This window comes from Panicum hallii, chromosome 6 (genome assembly GCF_002211085.1).
Source record: "Panicum hallii strain FIL2 chromosome 6, PHallii_v3.1, whole genome shotgun sequence".
Classification (NCBI taxonomy): domain Eukaryota; kingdom Viridiplantae; phylum Streptophyta; class Magnoliopsida; order Poales; family Poaceae; genus Panicum; species Panicum hallii.
In genome coordinates this window covers 37,344,224-37,365,806 of record NC_038047.1, presented here as the reverse complement: position 1 = coordinate 37,365,806, position 21,583 = coordinate 37,344,224, and the positions used below count along the sequence as shown (strand labels likewise).

General features: G+C 45.5%; 3 protein-coding genes across 9 annotated transcripts; 1 reads left to right on the top strand and 2 right to left on the bottom strand.

The window, feature by feature from the left end:
* The first annotated feature begins 1,447 nt into the window (after positions 1-1,447).
* On the top strand, positions 1,448-4,100 carry LOC112896504. Its single transcript, XM_025964493.1, has one exon. It carries the CDS (start codon positions 1,557-1,559, stop codon positions 3,957-3,959), a length of 2,403 nt encoding a protein of 800 aa, XP_025820278.1. The 5' UTR covers positions 1,448-1,556; the 3' UTR covers positions 3,960-4,100.
* A 341-nt stretch (positions 4,101-4,441) lies between these two features.
* LOC112896507 lies at positions 4,442-13,837 on the bottom strand. 4 transcript variants are annotated; one of them, XM_025964496.1, is made up of 18 exons: positions 13,508-13,837; positions 13,178-13,295; positions 12,475-12,656; positions 12,281-12,388; positions 12,113-12,177; positions 11,426-11,531; positions 10,956-11,039; positions 7,912-8,058; positions 7,456-7,584; positions 6,634-6,701; positions 6,279-6,312; positions 6,121-6,205; positions 5,643-5,710; positions 5,461-5,574; positions 5,345-5,380; positions 5,172-5,258; positions 4,944-5,035; positions 4,442-4,848 (listed from the first exon to the last, which is right to left on the bottom strand). In XM_025964496.1, the coding sequence occupies exons 1-18, from the start codon at positions 13,820-13,822 to the stop codon at positions 4,746-4,748; spliced, it is 1,941 nt and encodes a 646-aa protein (XP_025820281.1). In that variant the 5' UTR covers positions 13,823-13,837; the 3' UTR covers positions 4,442-4,745. The 4 variants fall into 4 exon arrangements, with proteins under 4 accessions (XP_025820281.1, XP_025820282.1, XP_025820283.1 ...); XM_025964497.1 differs by having other exon boundaries at positions 5,345-5,377; XM_025964498.1 differs by having other exon boundaries at positions 13,531-13,767.
* A 196-nt stretch (positions 13,838-14,033) lies between these two features.
* Positions 14,034-19,182, bottom strand: LOC112896508 (chromatin remodeling protein EBS-like). Of its 4 annotated transcripts, none has more exons than XR_003229486.1 (5): positions 18,948-19,182; positions 18,492-18,846; positions 18,361-18,403; positions 17,125-17,263; positions 14,034-14,514 (listed from the first exon to the last, which is right to left on the bottom strand). XR_003229486.1 is itself a non-coding variant. In XM_025964501.1 (5 exons), exons 1-5 carry the CDS (start codon positions 19,018-19,020, stop codon positions 14,488-14,490), a joined length of 663 nt encoding a protein of 220 aa, XP_025820286.1. In that variant the 5' UTR covers positions 19,021-19,174; the 3' UTR covers positions 14,034-14,487. The 4 variants fall into 4 exon arrangements, 2 of the variants coding, with proteins under 2 accessions (XP_025820286.1, XP_025820287.1); XR_003229487.1 differs by having other exon boundaries at positions 18,504-18,846; positions 18,948-19,179; XM_025964501.1 differs by having other exon boundaries at positions 18,335-18,403; positions 18,948-19,174.
* Between the last annotated feature and the right edge of the window lie 2,401 nt (positions 19,183-21,583).

The following is a 21,583-nucleotide window of genomic DNA, read 5'->3' as shown; positions in this document are numbered from 1 at the left end:
GGGGTTTCATAAAAAAATGCAATAGGTTCAGAAAGGGGTTAAAAAATATATAATAGTGTGATATATTATTTGTTGTTTATCCATCTATTTAAATACTTACTAAATGAAAATGAAAAAAAATACATTAATGAAACTAAAGGAAATAATTCATAGCAGTATGTGAAAAATCACGGCGTCATGGGCTTTTTATTATTTTTTATTTGCTCATTGGACAACCACCTCAAATGAGAAACTAGCTTGCGTGGCAATAACCACTGCCACGTCAGCTAAAATAAACGGTATTGAAAGTTGGAAAGTGTTTTCTGCCTTGTTCAAATAAACCTTTTTTTAATTCCACACAAGCATCTGGTGAGATAGATCCAGGAAAGGTTCGACCCGGTCCACTTGCGATGTGTTTGGTTGGAGGAATCAGATGGGACGGAGCCGTTCCATTCCATTTTTTGTATTGTTTGGTTGGTGGACAAGGTGGAACCGATCGGTTCCGATATGGAATATTCCATCCATATGCGGAACGGTCCGGTTCCGAAAAATCGACGGTACCCGCTCGTCCCTCTTCTTCCTCCTCCTCGTGGCTTCCTCCTCCTCTGCGGCGCGGGGGGAGCAGGGGCGGCGCGCGGGCCGCGGGGGAGCAGGGCGGCGCGCGGGGGAGCGGGGCGGCGCGCCGGGGAAGCATGGCGCCGCGCCGGGCCGAGCAGCGCAGGCCGCTGGGGAGAGGGGGCGGCGCCGGCCGCGGGGGGAGCAGGGCGCCGGCCGGCCGGCCGCGGGGGGAGCAGGGCGCGCGCCGGCCGCGGGGGGGAGCAGGGGCGGCGCGCCGTGGGGGGCAGGGGCGGCGCGCGGGGGGAGCAGGCCGCGGGGGGGAGCAGGGGAGCGCGGCGCGCCGGGGGAGCAGGGCGCCGCCGGCCGCGGGGGCGCGCGCCGGCCGCGGGGGGGAGCAGGGGCGGCGCGCCGTGGGGGCAGGGGCGGCGCGCGGGGAGGAGCAGGCCGCGGGGGGAGCAGGGGAGCAAGGCGCCGCCGGCCGCGGTGGGGGAGCAGGGGCGGCGCGCCGTGGGGGGCAGGGGCGGCGCGCGGGGGGAGCGGGCCGCGGGGGGGATCAGGGGAGCGCGGCGCGCCGGGGGAGCAGAGCGCCGGGGGGGGGAGCAGGGCGCGCGTCGGCGCCGGGGGGAGCAGGGGCGGCGCGCCGTGGGGGCCAGGGGCGGCGCGCGGGGGGAGCAAAAATGGTACATCCCGTTCCACTTAATTCTCGAACCAAACAAAAAAAATTAGAACGGTTCCGTTCCGGCTACCAAACAAGAAATGGAACCATTCCATTTCAAGAATCTGGAATGGAACGGTTCCGTCCTACCAGGTTCTCCAACCAAACATATCCTTGGTTTCAGCCCTGGATTTGGGCCACGAGGTCCATCATTTATTTAGGAAATCACGGCCCATCGCTTCCAAACCAACTACCGGCCGCGAGGCCAGTAGTGACAACTAGTCCACAGTCCACGCCTCGCCTCTTCCGGTCCACACCGGTCCCCCTACCCCCGACCTCCGACCTCGATCCGCCGCCGCCGGTCATGTCCGGCCGCCACGCGCCGCACCTCCGGCTGTCCGTGCCGCCGCGGCTCTCCGCGCACCCGTCCTTCCGCTTCCCCTCCACGCCGCTCCCCACCCCGTCCAAAGCCCGCGGCCTCCCCTCCGCATCATCCGCTTCCCCTTCGTCCCCGTACACCGCCGCGCTCCTTCGATTGCTCGTGCTGCACGCGTTCTTCCTCCTCGCGCCCGCCGCGCGCGCGCTCCCCTCCCTGGGCCACGTGCTCGCGCTGCCCCCGCTCCTCGCGCTGCTCGCCGCCGCCGCGCTCCTCCTCCTCCACTTCGCCGCCGTCTCCCGCAAGGCCCACCAGCCCCACCACCCGTTCCCGGGGCTCCCCGCCCTCCTCCGCCCGGCCCTCCTCCTCGCGCTCTCCCTCCTCCTCCGGCTCGTCGCCCTCCGCGTCCTCCCCTCCCCCGGCCTCCTCGTCCTCGCGGAGTCCGCTGGCGCCCTGTTCGCCGGCGCCCTCCGCCGCCCCTCCCGCCGCCGCGTCCTCTCCGTCGCCGTCGCGGCCTTATCTCTGGTTTGCATACCCCGTTCCTCTTCCGTGACCCTCGCGATCCCATTCGCCTCTGGCTTCCTTTCCTCGGCGGAACACTCGGCCACCACGCGGCATGCCACACGCAGTCGGCGCGCCCGAGCGGCGGCCTTTGCACTCGCCGCTGCCGTCCTCTCCGTGCCGGCACTTGTGGGTCTCTCCTTTTTCAGTGGCAGCGACGCCAGCGACCGTCTTGATGGAGAAGTGCCGGTCGGCCCGCTCTGGTGGGTGCTGCTGAACGCGTCCTTCTTTGGGATGGCTTTGGGCCGACGGCAGGAGCATGATGGCGGCAGTGGTAGGCCAAGTGTGGATTTTGCAATGACGTTCTTGTGCATTCTTGTTCTTGAGCTGGTGTACTACCCAAAGCTGTCTTTACCGGGTTTCTTGATCTGTGGGTTCCTCTTGTGGATCGCCAGCAGGGAGCTGGCTCCTGCAGGATATGTGGAGCTTGGGAGCGAAGATGTGTCAGAGTCAGTTTATGAGGCAGTCATGGGTCCAGTCAGGCATATCCTGACTGAGCGCAAGTCAAGGAAGATTGCTGCATTTCTCTTGATCAATACAGCTTACATGTTTGTGGAATTTGGCAGTGGGTTCATGAGTGATAGTCTTGGGCTGATTTCTGATGCTTGCCATATGTTGTTTGATTGTGCTGCACTGGCAATTGGTCTCTATGCATCCTACATTGCAAGATTGCCTGCGAATGGGATGTACAACTTTGGAAGGGGCAGGTTTGAGGTACTGTCAGGGTATGTTAATGCAGTGTTCTTGGTTCTTGTTGGTGCGTTGATCGTGCTGGAGTCATTTGAGAGGATTCTTGAGCCTCGGGAAATATCAACTAGTAGTCTTTTGGCAGTTTCAATTGGTGGACTTGTCGTAAACATCATTGGATTGGTTTTCTTTCACGAGGAGCACCATCATGCTCATGGCGGTACCTGTTCTCACTCCCATTCACATTCTCATTCCCACTCACATTCTCATTCACATCATCATGGCCATGAAGATCACCAACATCATGGCCATGAAGATCACCAACATCATGATCATGATCATCACACTGTTAATCATGCGAAGGCATGTTCTGGTCACCATGGAGGTGAGAGGCATAACCATGATCACTGCAGTAATAGTAATTGTGAGGGCATTCGTAACAATCTCATGGATAACACCTGCAAGGATAAACATAGCCATAGCCATGGCCATGAGCATCATCACCATGACCATTCAGCACATTGCCATCACAGTGGAGATCGTGCTCATCAAAGTTGCAGCAGTATTAGTATTGGACAACAGCTTCTTGAGATTCCTCTTAGCAATATGCATTCTCACGGCACAGAAGATCACTCTTCAAAAGAATTACTGAGCTCATCAGAATCTGGAAACCCTAAGAAGTCAGGACACCGGCATCACATTGACCACAACATGGAAGGAATCTTCTTGCATGTCCTTGCTGACACAATGGGAAGCGTTGGTGTCGTAATATCGACCTTACTGATCAAGTACAAGGGATGGCTTATAGCCGACCCTATATGCTCAGTATTCATTTCAGTAATGATCATATCTTCTGTTCTTCCATTGTTAAGGAATTCTGCTGAAATTCTGTTGCAGAGAGTCCCGAGGAGTCATGAAAAGGATTTGACTGCAGCTTTGGATGATATTATGAAGATTGAGGGTGTCCTTGGAGTTGATAATGTTCACGTATGGAACTTAACAAATACTGACATCGTAGGCACTTTTCATCTACATGTATCCGCAGAAGCTGACAAGTCTTCCATAAGAAATAGAGCTTCACGAATATTTCATGAAGCTGGGGTTCAGGATCTGACTGTCCAGATCGAGTGTGTTAAAAGATAGCAACAGTTGTTGATAGTGTGGTAGGTTTTGAGATAGAAAAGTTTTTTTAAGGCACTCCACACAGGAACCATCCGCTTCAAATGTATCATGTAAAGATTCTTTTTAATACAAATATGCATCTTGTAATTCAGGAATTGCGTACTCTGTTGTGGCCTTGCACCAAAGCGCAACCTCTTCCTAATCTGTTACTGTGAATATTGGTGAATCCTACAACTGATGCTGCTCCTTCTATAGACCTGATAATGTATATTGTCTGAAATGCAGAATAACACTTGTTGCGACTCGTTTTATTGTTGCATCGACATGTTTTGTTATTGGCTATCTAAATAGATCATTTCATGGAGGGGGGAAAGAGATCATTTTGGACCACCTGTTCGTTATTACAGGAGTGGCTATCTGGCGGTGAAACAAATCACAGAATCTCCCTGTATGGCTTGTTTATTTGATAAAGTGTAAGTTTAATTGTTGTTACACATGCAAAATACGAGGCATTTACTTTCATCTTGCATAGTTGATACATTGTTCAACACACTTACACACATCAAACCACCCTGAGCTCGTTTCAGCATTATTGGAAAAATGATATGGACAATACATATTCACTTCAGCAGTTCAGCTAAGTGCTAAGATACAAGTGAAACAGACTTAATCAATCAGTGATTCTATCTGTGCTGCCCTCGAAATGTTTTCCTCTAACTGAAAGCTGTACACATGTCACATGGAGATCTATCTATACATGTTTCTCGTTTTTATAAGGGAGACCTGAGTTCTTTAAAATGAAGCTGTTTATTCCCCTTGACGATAATCTAAACCAGCTCCATATCTCCATGCTTCAAGATACCGTTTCCATTGATATTTGTCCCTTGGAGGCAAGGATTCGACCCAAGACCTTCAAAATGTTGCGAAAATAGCAAGCATGCCAGACTGTTAAGACGGTACAGAATTGTGGAATTTGATACTAGAGACAGATGCCATCCATTGTACCTCATGACTGGGTCGATGAAGGTAGAAAGGAAAGTATAGTAACCAAGCATCAGAAAATGGCCTGACCACTCAAGGATGACTCCAAGCCCAACCTGGAAGAAAGCAGAATCAATGTGCTACTAAACTCCAATTTGCCAAACCTTAATGCAAGGATTTGCCAAGGCATCGCAGCTTTTATGAACCCCAATGAGAAGCATGGGAGAATGTGCTATTTTTCACAAGTTTTACCTGCTTAAATATTGAAGGGAGAATTTGCGGCCGAGTGAGCATTACTAGACCCAAAGTTTTCACGAGAGGTCCAAATTGTATCACATCCTGCGAATGCACAGTTTCAACAGTATTTTGTATATGGATATAACAATGTAAATTCCTGGGTTTTAGTACAATGTGCAAGTAACAACCTGGAGAAATGGCCGGAGTACAGAATCCCCAAGCTTCTGATATTGAAAAAAGAATCAAAACTATAAGATAAATAAAACAATTGACACTAGCTTATCTTTTAAGTAACCCAAGTTACCTGCATTGACTGAAAATTAGCAAAGAGAAGCTCATTAATAAAGGTTGGTGACACATTGACATGCGGCCTTACTGACATCGCTCGTTGGAACAGCCATGATGCACTTAAATTTGGCTGCAATACCGAAAACCTAATTAGATTCTATGTCATATTATAATGAAAGGGCTATGGAGTACACTAACCATGTAAGGGTTCAGAAGCCGCAAACTATGTGCATCCAGGAAATCTCCTTCAACTGCTTCATATATACCTTTAGCTCCAAAGAATAAAAAGAAAAAGAATGTGAAACCAAATGGATAGGATACCACAGCAAAAGTAAAGGCGAGCAAGATTCATAGCAATAAAGTAATACTGCGGTTTAACATCCAAACTACTAGCATCTTAACATATGGGCTAAGGATGCCAATTGATGTCGTAAGTCCTAACTAATGGTGTAGTCTAGAAAGTGTAGTTTTGTGATACTATGGGCTAAGTCTGTAGTTTCATGAAATGAGTTAAGAAAGGCGTAGGTTTCTGATGATTTACCATGTAAGTATAGTTCTATTCAGTTTACTCCAATATGAATGAATTTGACTCTGTTTTTCATTAATGTTAGAGCAAACATATATTTTTCATGGTAAAAAATAATGCATTAAAGACGAGTAAAATTCAACAAACAACCATTTGACAAACGACCAAGATGCCTCGTCAAGCTTCCAAAACCTCCAAATGAAACAGGTGACTGTATTCCACTAGCATCACCAACCTGAAGTGCAAGGGCATCAAGGGTTCAGAACAGATGCAGGACCAATAGTGTTCTGATAACAGAAATCACATACCTGTAAGATACGGTCAAATGCAGCTGGTAAGGGGCTGAAATGGTGGAATTGATTGTGTCAGACTTAGCACATAAACCTAAACACGAAAGTGCCAATAATGGCATAATCAGAAGAGAAGGACATATGAAACTCTGCAGATACAGTCCAGAAAATGATCAACAAAGCTAAATGTTGGGACTTATCACTCGCATGTTTATGCTAGATATGTATTCACAAAATGCACAGTTCTCAAGTCCAAATGAGCATTTGTTGTCTTCATAGAAAACTTCTCACACATTCAGCCAAGGAACACCCATGACGTGAATACAATATGCCATAAATTGGCATGACAGAAGAGGAAGGACATAAGATATACCTATCCCGGTAAGTCGGGAAAATTCCAAATATAACTCTCTTTATATCCAGATTTTCAAGAATTACATCCTACAGAAACAAAACATAAATAAACAACATGATTTACAAACACACGTAAATTAGCAAGATCATAGTGTACAGCAATGCATGCCAAATTGCTGACAAACTGGTTTATTACATTTTAAAGTGTAACTGTTTTCAACATTTCAGCTTGCATATGCTATTGTTAGACCATATACAACTATGCAGTTGATATACAACTATGCAGTTGATAAATTGGCGTAAGACTATCGAATAGATAAACTTCCATGGAGACATCAGATCATTTTTGTTGTAAATCAAAGCCAACCGTGTCCATTAATTTGGAAAATCAGCAGAACAATAAACAAGAAGGATCCTTAACAATGTCATATTGGACTCCTAAGAGAAAAGGAAGGTGGACCGATCAACATAGAAAGATCACAACCGCCTGTTCTCGTATGTTGTACCTTTCATCCATGTACCAGAAATTGATAATATGTCTAATAGTGCAACATATTTTTCGCTATGTACATTTATATATCAGGATATGTCTTGCACCATGAATGTACATAATAATTGACTATGCTATTAGAAGAATCATGTTCCTTGATTGACTAATGATTGTTTAAGTATAAAGCAAATTGTATAAATGATACTCGACTATACATAGATACCAAGGTATGGACATAAACTTATTTGCTCAAAAAGTATGGATATAAACCAATTTAAAACAAAATGTTGCCAATGACAAAGAATCCTGTTAGCTTTACAATCTGCAAGTATATGACGGAACATCATTCACCTGGTAAGCAGGCATAAGATTCCAAAAAACTTCCAAAAGTTCTTCTAGCTTAGGGCCCTCAAATTTTGGATCAACATAAGTGAACATGTACGTAGTACGATCATTGGGACCAGAACCAGCAGGAAACGCCTATAGAAACGCTCAGATCAAATGAGACAAGGAATATTACCATCAAAAGGGTTTGAATCCCATCTGATTAATTTTTAGCAGTTCATGAAACAGCATTTTTTTTAATTATTTCACAAGACAGCTGATATTGCGAAAAGAGGATGATGACTGAGAGTAAAACAAAGAATAGATGGTAACTGTGTCAAAAGCACTTTTTTTTCTTTATAAAAAATGCTGCATTTGTGGAACAAAGTACAATAATGTGGAGAACATGATGTCAAAGTTTAGATATCCCATTCATTGCTATGATTTTACATTAAAAAGGATGATTGAGAAAGGAACAATTACCTCCCAGAAGAGTTGTACTCCTGAATTTCCAGCTCTATTTACTGAAGAGCTACTGAAAATAATATCACTTGTAGTGTTTTTTTCAAATCCACGAGCACAAGCACCAACAACAAGGCACATTCCATCTGGTTTTCTACCAGACCGGATCTTGCACAAGGACAGAAGAGTCATAACTAATTTGTAGAGTGGAATCAGGAAATGACTGCAGCAGTAAGATGAATATGCGACTAATAAAATAAAGTTAGATACAGGCACAGTGTTCAATGATCCCAATATCTACTCCCTCCGTCTCAACTTATTAGTCATTTTAGCTTTTCTAGATTTTGCTATGTATCTATAAATCTATTATGTCTAGGTGCAGAGCAAAGTCTATGAATTTAGAAAAGCCAAAACGACTAATAATTTGGGACGGAGGGAGTAGATGTTATGAAGATGACAGCTTCAGATCTATGGAAATTTGAAACACTTTACAAACTATATCCCTAACTTCTGCCCGTTACAAAAAACCAAGTTCTGTTTCCATGCATGTCATTTTCATTTTTGATGTAGTAAAACTTTGCTCAAAATTACTTCTATATTGTGAACATGGAACTCGGTTTGTACATTAAAGCCTAAGACATGGTTAGCCAACCCTAGCAGGGGCGGAGCCAGGGCCCGTGCTGGGCGTGCTGCAGGACGGGCCGGCTTTGCTCATCCCATGTAAATTACTATGGCATTTAGGCACAAAGCAGTAGTATTAGGTACAATTTTACTCAGTCTCTTACTTGCCTATTGGTTTAGCCCGGGTTGGAGGGAGTTTCTAGCTCCGCCCCTGAACCCTGGGATACTAATGAACTTATCATACTGTTCAAGCTCAGCAGCTGTTCAGGGTGCATCACTGAAAGGATACAACATGGCACAAGAATGTATTAGAGTAAAACACCACCACTGTATGTCCCTATAGGTGTAAGCACATGCTAACTTGTATGACAGGAATATAATCTTCAGAAACTACCATTATTGTACTAAGTGGCACCATACAAGAAACTAAAGCAGCATTGAGAGACAGTTGCCACTACCTACTCCTAAATCAAACAAGTTGGAAGCCTCATTAGTAGTAATAAGTTATCAACTATTAGCACCCTATATTATTTTATTTTTTTTGACGTGAACTACGGCGGGCAAGATGCCAGCCTGAACTTGTCATTAAAAGTGTGGCGAACCACAGATTACAAAGCAGAGAGGTACAACTCAACACAAAGAAGAACAACAAAGAAACACAACTCATACAATTTGAAAGACAAGACATGATACGGGCCAAGGGCCGACCACCGAACCGAATAGAGTCGCCACCGAGCAACATGCTCGCCGGATGTAACCCTGCCATTACACATTCGCACCACCCCTCGTAGCTACGCCGCACCACTGTTGCCCTCCATCTGAGGGAACGCCCAATGGAGTGGGGACTAAGGGCAATGGAAGGCGCACCAATGAAGCTCATCGGACACAACCATCAACCTTGATGTTGAGGGCAGCACCACTTGCAGTACATCCAGGCTCCACATACTGCTATCCAACGCCAAGAAGGGGAGGAAACCTTAGAGGGGGACAACCGAAGAGGTGGATAGATACAACACCCGGCATTTGATTCGATGATGCCACAAACAAGAAGATGATCGACGTAGTAGAGGTGCCGAAGAAGAACACTCGCCGAACCACGGCAATGGCCACCGACCAACATCAAGCAGGTCCAAAAAGAGTACGAACAGAGAAGCAGCAGGAGACTCCAAGAACTCGGCTGGAGCAGTGACATGTGCGAAGGTGAAACACCTCCCCGCGCACCCCCCGCGCACCGAGCGCGATGCTTTCGCTGCACATCGGCCAATGAAGGCACGAGCACCAGGCACAGGCGGACCGAGCAGAGGTGGAATTCCTCCCCGCGCACCGGGCGCGACGCTTTCGCCTGCTCGGTCAAGGCCCAACACACCATATACAAATCGGGAAGAACAGAGACAAAGAAGTGTTCCCCGCTGCCACTGGGGACACACCAAGCTGCCACCATGTCGTCCACTGCAAGAGCTCCGGCGAGGCAAGGCAAGGCCCAGTACCATCACGAACCACTCCAGCGAAAACATTGCAGAGCACGGAGCAGCCAAGAATGCCACCGACAGAAATGGCAGGCCGGTGGCGACGCAAGCCACATGCTGCCGCGGCCGCCATCCCCCAGCGCTTGCGCAGGCCCCGCAGCGGGGGCGTCGCGCGGAGCACCCAGAGGCCGCAGGAAGCGGCGACCAAGGGCAGCAACGGCACGCCGCCGGGAATGGCGCGGGGCCACGGATGCGCACCCTCCCCAAATGGCAGATCAGGGCCCTGGGAGGCCGGAAAACGGCGGCGGCCGCCGGACCGACCGGAGTGGCGTAGGCCGGCAGCGACGCAAGACACCAGCCGCCGCGGCCGCCATCCCCTGGCGCCCGCAGGCTCCGCAATGGGGGACATCGCGCGCAGCACGCGGAAGGCGAAGGAAGCGGCGACGAAGGGCACCAACAGCTCGCCGCCGGGAATGGCGCAGGGCCACGGCCGCGCGTCGAAATCCAGCAGCGGAACAAGCACCTGACCATCTTGAACGGCCGACGATGGAGGTCGGGCTGCTTCATGCTTCAGCCGGCATGCCCCAAGCGGAACCGCAAGGGGCTTGCCCCCACGGGCCAGACGGCCCCGGATCCGCACCCACCAGTGCCGGATCCGCGCACAACCGGCGAAAAGGACGCCGGCGGCCAGCGACAGGAGACTAGTGCAGCAAGCCCGGCGGGAAGAAAAGGAGGGAAAGGAGAAAGGGGAGATCCTCAAAGGAAGGGAAAGGGGCGCCCGCCGCCGCCCTCATCGCGGCCGAGTGGACTTCCACCGGCGAGCTCCGGCGGCGGCGAGTCGGAGGGGAGGAGCGAGGGAGCGCTGGGGAGAGGGAGGCGGCGGCGCCCGGTGTCGCCCGGGGCCGAGCCAGCACCCTACATTATCAGGCCTGTGTTAAGTTATGATGTGACTTTGGATACATAGATGTGTGGAAATACCTGCCGCACGATTGGAGAAAAATTACCCATAGCATCAACAACAAGTCGGCAAGGCAAGGAATCACCATTACTCAGTTTTATAACCTGTTGGAAAACAGTGGAATGTTAATACCTCCTTGCTTGGAAATACCAACTATCTAATGCCAAACTAGCACAACGATAGATCTACTGGTCTAAACTCTAAAGTAAGTGATTTTGAAAAAAAAAACATTTAAAAGTATACATAATAAATGGAATGATTTCTTGATCAAAATATGTGTTTATTATATTAGTGAAGCCATCCCGTGGTCGAGTGTCTTTTGCTTATATTAGTCAAGACAAGACAATTATACATCCAGAATCAGATAAGGATAATGCAGGTCAATCTATTACCAAAAAAAAAAATCCTATGCCAAAAGTACTTATAAAATTTAGAATCTCCATTGGAGCAGTTTTATTATGGCTAAGTAGACAGAATAAAATTTGCTTACTGCACGATCATCATAGACATAAATGCTTGATAGACTCTTCCCCTCAAATATTGCTCCTCCTGAAGAAATGAAGCGTTCTTTCATGGTTTCAACAAGTTTAGCGGGCCTGAAAATGTAAAATAAACTGATAGATCAGCTAAAATTATTTCTTTTATTTATGTTAAGAGCTTTCTCTTGCCGCAAGAAATTACATAGGGCACTAGACTATATGTGGGTATCACTACTAGTCTTGTTACTATACCATATACCGAAGTTCTGTTTTTCTGTTTTGCTAATAATTCATTATCCTGAAGATGACTTTTAATCAAGAAATAGTTTTATATGGTATTCCTAATTGCCGCATACATATGTTTTAGATATTAATTGACTTAAAATATAAACCAAACAGAAGGAAGAAGGAATTGAACTTGCAAGCAGATGTTGAAGACCTATGTAACAATAACAAGATACATGTTAGTCTTTTGTTACTCATTGCCACTTCAGATACTACATATTTATCCTTTTCAGACTATGCCATAAGTACAAACAAAGAACATATTTGTTCGATCATATATTTATACTCTCGTCTTGCATATTTCGTAAACATCAAAATCACGTGGGCATCATGCATTTTCCCAAGATCTTGAAACTGGCACAATACAAACTAATGAAAGCTGATTTATATGTGGCACCAGCAGATAAACTTACGAAATACCAAGATTAAGAATGTTCTCCACCCAAATTTCACCTTTATCCTCAAATCCGCATCTATTCTGCACAGCAAAAAAATAAAAGGAAAAGGTAAATTGATAGACAACAAGGCATGATTAAACAAAAATAGTATTTGATGTCAATTTGTGATCTGAAAGGTCTTACAGGATTGAAATCACTTGAAATAATTTGCTCAAGCTCTGCTTCCGAAAGGATGCCAATCTCCACAATTTCCATAAGCTCCTTTCTTGAAATATTCCACTCTTGTTCCCTCTGTTTTTCAGATATAGGGATACGTTTTATGATTCAGTAAAATATTCTTGGGACAACTCAGGAATAGCCATATAGGGTTGAATTACCCCTTTGATTATGTTTCTTTCGATAATTCCAACCCGAAGGCCTTTAGAACTGAGGGCAGTAGCTACAAATATACCTAATGTGCCACCGCACACTATTACATCAAATATCTCTGAACCAGCACCAAGATTAGAATCAGCCAACGGCCCTTGAACCCGAGTAACAACTTCAGGGACATTGGAATCTGCATGCATGCATTTCCATCAGTATGTAGTTAACGAGATATCAAACTTTCAGTTACAATTGTTTAACTTTTTACTAAATACAGTTGCAAGTCCATTGTTAAACTGGAAAGCCATACAGTTAGTCTTTCAGAAGTTAACTGCTGACTATCAGCACTACCAATCATGCTTGTCTGACTATCCTCAAGCGGTTCATCGAACAAACGAAATATGTATGGCACATTTCAATCCCATGCTTGTTTGGACAAAAGATTTCTAGGAAGAAGTGGTGTTTGGCAAATCCTGTAAAAGCTTCCTATTGAGCAAACTGATTTTCATAGGTTTGAAGAGCTTTCCACATGATGAGCCAAATTGGAGTTTCCTGCAGCTGTATGCGGTGAATAACAGATGAAGCAACCAAAACTCACGTGTAAAAGATATGAATCCAAGTATCGATCATGATTGCCAAACTTTGGAGCTAATATCAAAAACAATAAATCCAGATGAACTTCTCTGCATAATGTTTAGATTATCCGAGGCATACCTACTTGTGGTTCACATATACTAGACCATATTTGATCCAATCTTTTCAGTGCACTGTATGAGTATGCCCCTCCAGCGCCCCCAACTTCTTCACCACTAGAGATCTTCTCCATTATCACCTACACCGCTTAGCATTGTCAATCCTTCATAACATAAATCACATGAGGAAGCTCAATAGATTAATGTGCTACATTAGCCTCAAAGTTGTTCCCATCAGAGTGATTGGTTGTACATTGATGTTTTAACTTTTTACCGGCAACATTCCCATCAATTTGCGCGACATTTCTGTTCGTATCAACCGACATCAACGCATTAATCTGGACGACCGTACCGCATTTCGGCCCCGCGGCTCACCTGGGTCCTGGAAGGCGGCGGCGCGGCCTCCCCAGCCGCCGCTCTGGCGCGCAGGCGCACCCCACCGCCGCGCCGCGGCCCGGTGCGGCCGCCGCGAGCGCGCGGCGGAGCGGCGCCGGCCGCGGCGGCGACCAGTCGAAGAGCAGCCGGCGGCATGAGTAGCTAAGCTAGCTGGAGGGGTGCGGGAACTGGGAGGGAAGGGATGTGCTTGGCTCGCGCGCCCGCCACTCGCGTCGATTTGGAGAGGCAAAACAAACGGCTGGGAACCGCTGGGCTCGGATGCCTCCCCCATTCCGGCGACGTGGTCGTCCTCGGCGCCAGTGGTCTGCGGCGAGGGCCACTGCAATCCGCGGAGACAGACAACTGGTTGCAGTCACGATCACCCGCAGGATCATCAAACAAATCAGCAACAATATAGCAGCTGTTGATCTCCAGACGCCGCCTGTAATCATCTGCCGTAACAAATGGCAGATTGGCTCGAGTACGGAGAAAGGAAAGCGGGGTACAGAACCGCAGCAATAGCAGTTAACAGGCAACATTGTTCGTGTTTGTTGGGGCTCTGCAACAACAGAGCCCAGAGGCAACTACACATGACTGGAATCATCAGCCACAGATGTAACTGTCGACAGCAGTTCAGTTAACACAATGCACAGTGCTAATCCGACAAGCCAACACCGAGGCCGTACCCCCTGTTCCCCTAACAACAACAGCACCCCCTGTTCCCCGAACAACAACAGCATGCCGCACCATACAACGGCATGCCACACCGACTGAAATGAACAAAACCGTTCCCCGATAACAGGACATAATGCCTGACAGCCTAAGAGACAACGGAGCCTAAGGTTCCGCAAACACTTGCTCTACTGCACTGTACACCTCCGCTCTCGCAATGACAAGGGCTGGTTCGCCGCAGAAGCAGCACGTCTCCTCGGCGATGGATGCTGGCGCTCCGAGCTGTTACCTCCTCTGCCTTTTTGATTCAGCCTACAATTTATGAGCCAAAAGAGAACAAGCATGCATTAGGAAAAACATAGTAGAGGATTTAATGTTTGTGTGGTTGAATTGCTATTAGGATGCAGAGATAAAGATCACAGCAGTATGCATAGTGGTTACCAAAAAGATAGTACTGTAATAAGATAGGTTCATATTGCTGCATTAATCCAGAGTCACTTTTTCCTTATACTGCACAAAACATGCATACTACATCTTAAAGGAAGCACTCGAAACATGTAGAGATCAAGACTTGTGCCAATCTGAGAATCAAGGGAAAATTGGATGTGTACCACTAAAAGATCCTATCTTTTGCTATGTACCATCAAAAGAATCATCTATAGCTATGTAGCATCGAAAGATCATGTTTCTTTGACATTTACCACTTCCGTTAGTTTTTCTAACATCTGATTGCCTTCTAAGCCAAGCGACGTTCAGAGCACGGCGGAGGTGAGCAGCGCGGCGGAGCTCACCTGGCCGCAGCGGAGCTCGCCCACCTGCAGGGTGCGGCGGAGCTCGCCTGACTGGCCATGGCGGAGCTCGCCGGCCAGCAGGGGCGTGACGGAGCTCACTGCCGGCCGCCACCCCGGCCTCCTGGGGCCTGCCCGCGCCGGCCGCCGCTCCTCTACCCGCGGCATCAAACAAGGTGGCATTTCTCGCGTCCTTAAGCATGAATCGAACGTATGACCGGCAATCAACAAGCAATCGAATTGCAAATTAGATATTGTCAGTAGCAAAAAATTCGTAAATGAAGTTGGCATGCTACTGCTGCTTTTCTATGCGTGCTCGAGAGGGATTGAATTGAGCAGCAGCTTGGTGGCTCCGGTGGATTTGTTGCAGCATGCAGCAAATCGAAGGGAGGAGAAGGGAGCAATTTCCCCACCACCACCAAGAACCCCCGCAGGATTCATGCGCCCAGCCCGGCCGCCATGGCCAGATCTGCGCTGGAGCTGCGCGGCCGCACGCTCCGGCCACCGCTCCTCTCCGCGGCATCCTGCGTTGTGGCCCTCCTATGCCTCCTCCAGGGTGCCGCCGTGTGCCAAGGCCGCACTGTTCCTGCTCTACCATCCGCGTGCACCGGCCATCATCGTCACGGATGTTAGAAAAACTAACGGAAGTGGTAAATTTCGAAGAAACGTGATCTTTCAATGCTACATAGCTAGAGATGATTCTTTGATGGTACATAGCAAAAGATAGGATCTTTTAGTGGTACATATCCAATTTTCCCGAGAATCAACCACATCCAATTTTCCCGAGAATCAACCACACCCATGTCAGCTATCCATGGAGATAAGGTAAACAAAATATGCATGAAGAATCGGTAGATATTCTGGAGTTAAGTTGAATAGTTTTTAGATACATCAATAATTGTGAGGCACAAGCAAAGGCAGCCCAATACAGCTTCTGCAAATTGAATAAAGCTCATCCCATGAAGGATTTGAAATAAGCATAAGATAGTAACTAGAGTAAAGTGCATGGTCGGTCCTTAAACTTGTTTGGTTGTGTCATTTAGGTCCCTATACTCCGAAATTGCAGATTTGACTCCCTAAACTTAGCCTCGGTGTCATTTAGATCCCTTTACTCTCAAAATACAAATCTAAATCCCTAAACTTAGCTTCGGGGGTCACCTAGATCCCTGTACTATCAAAATGCAGTGAAATCCCAATTAAATGGATCAAACTTATTTTTATAGATATAATTTCATTATAGTCAAATAAAGTAAATTTTAGCTTAACATGTATAAAAGAATATTGATGAGTATGAATCCACGAAGCTTAACTTGATGATGTTTTATTTTGGAGGCAATATCTTAGCTTGTTAGGTGTGCATGAAAACTGTACTTTATTCTTGGAAGATTATTCAAACTCAAATAACTTGTAGCTGCACATGCCAATCTAGAAATAGAATCTGGGGCTTTATGAACACCATGAATTACCAAATGAAGGGGCAACAAAACCGGTTAGAAAAGAAGGCAGTGAAAGTAATGGCGTGCTTGAAAGCACAATATTTGATCCTATTATGTTTTATTAGTGGGGATGTAACTGTATTTTAGTAGTATACAGACCTAGATGACACCCGAAGCTAAGTTTAGGGATTTAGATTTGCATTTTGAGAGTAAAGGGACCTAAATGACACCCGAGGCTAAGTTTAGGGAGTCAAATCTGCAATTTTGGAGTATAGGGACCTAAATGACACAACCAAACAAGTTTAAGGACCGGCCATGCATTTTACTCTAGTAACTATAACTGAAATTGATATTTAGGCAGAAAGCAAAAGCTCCACCAAAGAAGTATGAGCTTTAGAACAATAGCACAAAACAGAAAAGCCCCTCGAGATACCAATCAAAGGCACTAAAACCCGTGGTTTCAATAAGCATAGTGCAAACTCAGATTCCATGGGAGATCAGAAAATGCCTTCTGTCTTCTGAGAATTTGCTAACTCAATAAATAGCTGGCAAAGAATGTCATGAGCTAAAAAACAATTCCATAAATGTTATGCCAAGAAAAAGGATCATATAACTTAAAGAGTCCAACAATTAAGTATCTAGAAAAGAAAAACAAATAATCAGGCATACAATATATAAAGGACAAGGAGTTAGCTTACCTTAGGCTCCGAATTTGGGGACGTAGCATATGCGTTTGAAAGTCTCTTTGATCCATTTTCCTTCACACAGTCTGAACAAACAAAGTGGTCTAGCTTCTTCGCCTGTTCAATGGTCATGCCCATGCAAGATGGATGGAACCTGTATAGTATAGAATTTGAATAAGGCGGGACCCCAATAATATGTGTGTATGGAAGATCAATAACAGCATAAAAGGGAACAGGGAAAACAAAATTTCTGTACATTCCCAAATTGGTATCTTTATATTTATTTGCATGGACCCTGAGTCCTGACACCATAAAACATCCAATGGGAGGAAATCTAATTTTTTTTCTCAAACGCGCAGGAGAGCTGCGCATCAATATATGGAGGAAATCTAATTACTATTTCAAATTTTATTTTGAAAGGTGCAGGTGACATGGCAAATTACATGATTGCATACCACGTCAAAAGCATGCACCTCCATTTTGCACTTCTAAGCAAATATGATTCACATAACATCTCACTTCTAAGCAAATATGATTCACATAATATCTCAATTAGTTTTATGCAAGTTGATGGTACCTAAACTTTGAGGCTCTTGAGAAATTGCACATTGTCCTTGGTGAAACAAAGTTTCCAAACAAAATGGACATGGATATTGTGAACATAGAAACAGATTATGGCATGCACAAATGAAGAAGCTGTCAGGACCAAACAATCTTAGCTATATGCTCTAGCAGTTCTCTTGATACAGCAGTACAGCTACAAAAATCTAAATCCCCTACATGAAATCCTGAATCCTCTTGCATCACTTTGTATATAGGATGACATATAAGACAATTCATTTTATATGCAATGGTGTTATCCTTCATGTACAAAGCAAAAGTTCAATTCCTACAATGTGTCCAATTTGAGACAATGTAGAGCAATAGACACATTTCCTATAGTCCTTGGCTCTTGAAATCAAGTCATATTTGCTGTGTAAAGATCTAAGAATGATACAATAACAAACATCTGTGATCATTATCCATTTTAATTTTACAACTAAGTAGCAAAGCCATGGATCTCCGATTCCAAAAACAGTAAGAGTGTGGTTATGCCACACACTAGTATTAATGTGCTTTCCTGCAAAATCAATTTGAAATTTCTGCACTCTACAAGCACTAAGTGGACAAAACACAGGTAATCATCAGTAAAATGTTAAATTGCAAATCCCTGAGACAAGTGTACCAGTCCTTGCATGCGTCACATTGTACCATGAGATCATCGGGGTTGTACGGCATCTCACACTTGCAATACCTTAAAACAGAAAATCACAAATCAAAATTAGCTGGCAAGAAAGCTCAAAATGCACCAACAGGAAAAGAACAATAAAAGAAGGCTTCACTGAGCTCTGTACACTGCGACGCGATCAGGGGTGAATGAGCCGGTGGCCGCCTTGTACTCAAATCGGCAGAAGAAGTCCTCAGGGCCCACATTGTCGAGCTTGGTGTAGTTCTTGAAAGAGTGGACAACACACTTGCCCTCGATGGTGTGGGCGCTCTGCAGGTCGAAATGGTCGGAGAGGAATAGCTCCTTGGCGCCGTGGAACTGCCGGCGGCCGCCCTTGGACTCCTCAGGGCGGTAGTACCAGCGCACCCGCACCCGCACGCTGCCGCGCCCGTCGGCCTCCATCTTCTCCACCCGCGCCACGTACGGCTGATTGTCCGAGTCCGACGGCCGCATAAGGACGCAGTCGCCCACTTCCCGGCAAGGACATTGCAGCGGCATCAGATTCCTCGCCGGAAAACAAGGATACACACGCACACACGGCAGCGCAGGAGCAGGGGGTGGGGGAAATTACCTCTGACGACCTTGTTGGTGCCGCGGATGGTGTACAAATCCACGTCCTTCTTGCCCTGTTTCGTCTTCGCCATGGCCGTGGAGCGAGGATTTGGAAGGGGAGAAACCCTAGCAGAAGAGAAATGGGGAGTGGAAGGGAAGTGGACAGGGGGAGTGTTCGCAGCTGGAGGACGGAGTGGGAAGAACAGGGAGAAGGGCAGTTTAGGGAGATCATGAACTTCAACAAAAGCTAGAGCCTGGAAGGCTCGAAGCTCGATCAAGAAAAAAAAGTAAAAAGAAAATCCAAAATCCAAAATCGGCTCTCGATTTTAGCCACCCATTCGTCGGATACGTGGAAGAGGAGAGGAGGTCGGAGGCCAAAAAGGTAAAAAATAATAGAGACGTAACAAATCAGCTTCCTCTTTTTTTCGACGAGTAATCCGGTGATCTCCTATTCTCCGACAACGAATCCAACTCCAACAAAATTCCAATTAGTTATGATTTGGAATTAAAATTAGGATTTTAAGGTTTCAAGTCGGAAAAATCCAGTTTACACTCTTAAACTATCATAAAAATCTAATTTTCTACCTTCGACTATAAAATAAAATAATATAGGTGTTGGTGCAAAAATCGATCGGATGATGATTTCTTGCGTGCAACACTCTAAGTTGGAAGATCCGCTTAGCTCCAGAGCAAATCTGAATCTTGAGGCTTGTGGCGTGCCACTCAATTTGATTATGCAACTGATAAGGTAAAAATATTCCTTTAAAGTTCGAGACGATCCGTCAATCAGACCGATATGATCCTTGTGCTAGTAGCAACAGTGCAATAAAATAAAACATGACAAATAAGTTATTAGCTAGAAGCCGATTCCAGCATCTCGATGAGCATGAATAGGTCTTCGGCTATACGAGCCGAATCAACCTAGAGGATGATTATATAGCACAAGCTATCGATCAGTGGGTTGACGATGATTAAACAATTGCTACATAATTACTGAATAGTAAACTTATCATAAAGAAAACCATTAAGTTAATAGCAATTAATATATCGTCACTATCAATCGCGCCGGTGAATTTAGTCACGACAGGATAACAGTACAATAAAAATTTAAATAAGGCTAAGACAAAAACTATCAGCTAATATGAGCTAATATGATGTTTTCATTAAATAAATCAATCTTTCACCAAACAACAGATCAAAAGATATAAGCTGATACATCTAAATAAGGTCAAGATAACTATGATTCTATCAGATCTAGTAAGAGGTCGAACGATGCAGCCTTGCAAGACTTGTTAAGAATTGATAACTGGCAGGCCCTGTACCGACGGAACTAGAGTAATTCAAGACATCAAAACCATGCAGCCTTGGACAACATCAATATGGTCGATACAATTGGTAGAGCTGGCGGAACTTAGGACTTGCTCTTTCGCTGGGGATCCAAGCGATGCAGCCCCGCGTCAGCCTCGCGTCAGGTGACATGTGTACGCCGGTGATAAAAACCTAAAAAAGGGTGGCGATGCACCGAAAGTTGCATTGTATTAATCGAGAGGTAAATTACAATGGCCCTAGGTGTACGTATTTATACCCATAGGTGGATACTAATTCTTATTTCTTATTGGACACGGCATAAACTTTCCTAAAGATAAAAGGAAAAACAACCGACTCTGTCTAATTAATAGATTAATTTAAACTACCGTATCGTAGTCTTCACAATTCCTTCTTTTAACTCGTTCTCTTTTGGATAAACTTCCATTGATAGATTGATTTTTTTCTTAATCCAATCCTGTAAGAATCTTACTAAATTTTGATGTCAACAATAGACCATCTAACTGTCGAAACTAGACCAATTTGGCCCTTTGGGAGCTGATTTTCCATTTTATAAAATTAAAATATTCAGATTTAAATTAAAAATTCATAAGAAATAAAAAATTACGAAATGGGTATCAAAAGTTATCTAAAAATGTAACCTATATATATTGGTACTATACTTATCAATTATTCGGATCCAACCTTTTCACGTTCATAGTATTTAATTGTTTGTAGTTATGCCTAATATTTTTAAATAAATAAGATTCAAATAAAGCTATAATAGATAAATTAATTTTGTAGATAAATTTTGGTACTAGTTTCATAATTTTTTATTTAAAATGAATTAGTTTTAATTTTTTAATCTTTATTTAAAAAATACAAAACCACCTTCAAAATCGGGCCAAATTGCCCGGTTTCGACAGTTGGATGGTCTATGATATCCAATTTTGCAGTTAAAGGTCGTAAATCAAACTTTTATGATAGTTTGAGAGGTGTAAACCGGAGTTTTCCCTTTCATTTCAGATTGGGGTAGGGATTTATAGTTGCGGGATCTAAAGGAATGACAGGATAGGCCTTCGGACCATGGTGGTAGTGGTATCTCAACAGCACGGTAGGTGGCGGTAGTGCCACCGCCATGATGGTGGAGGAAGCCTGGGAGTGTTGGCGACAAAGGAGGCTAGTTGAAGTGGTTAGCGGAAGGCGAAGTTTAAGGTGCGGTTGCGGCATATGCGGACTGTAGATTTGATCGCGGGCCGTCTGATTCGGCGAACCCAACTCAATCCACTTGAAAAACACCCGACCGACCAAACCCAACCAATATGTAGGCTGGGCTTGAGCCGAAATTTT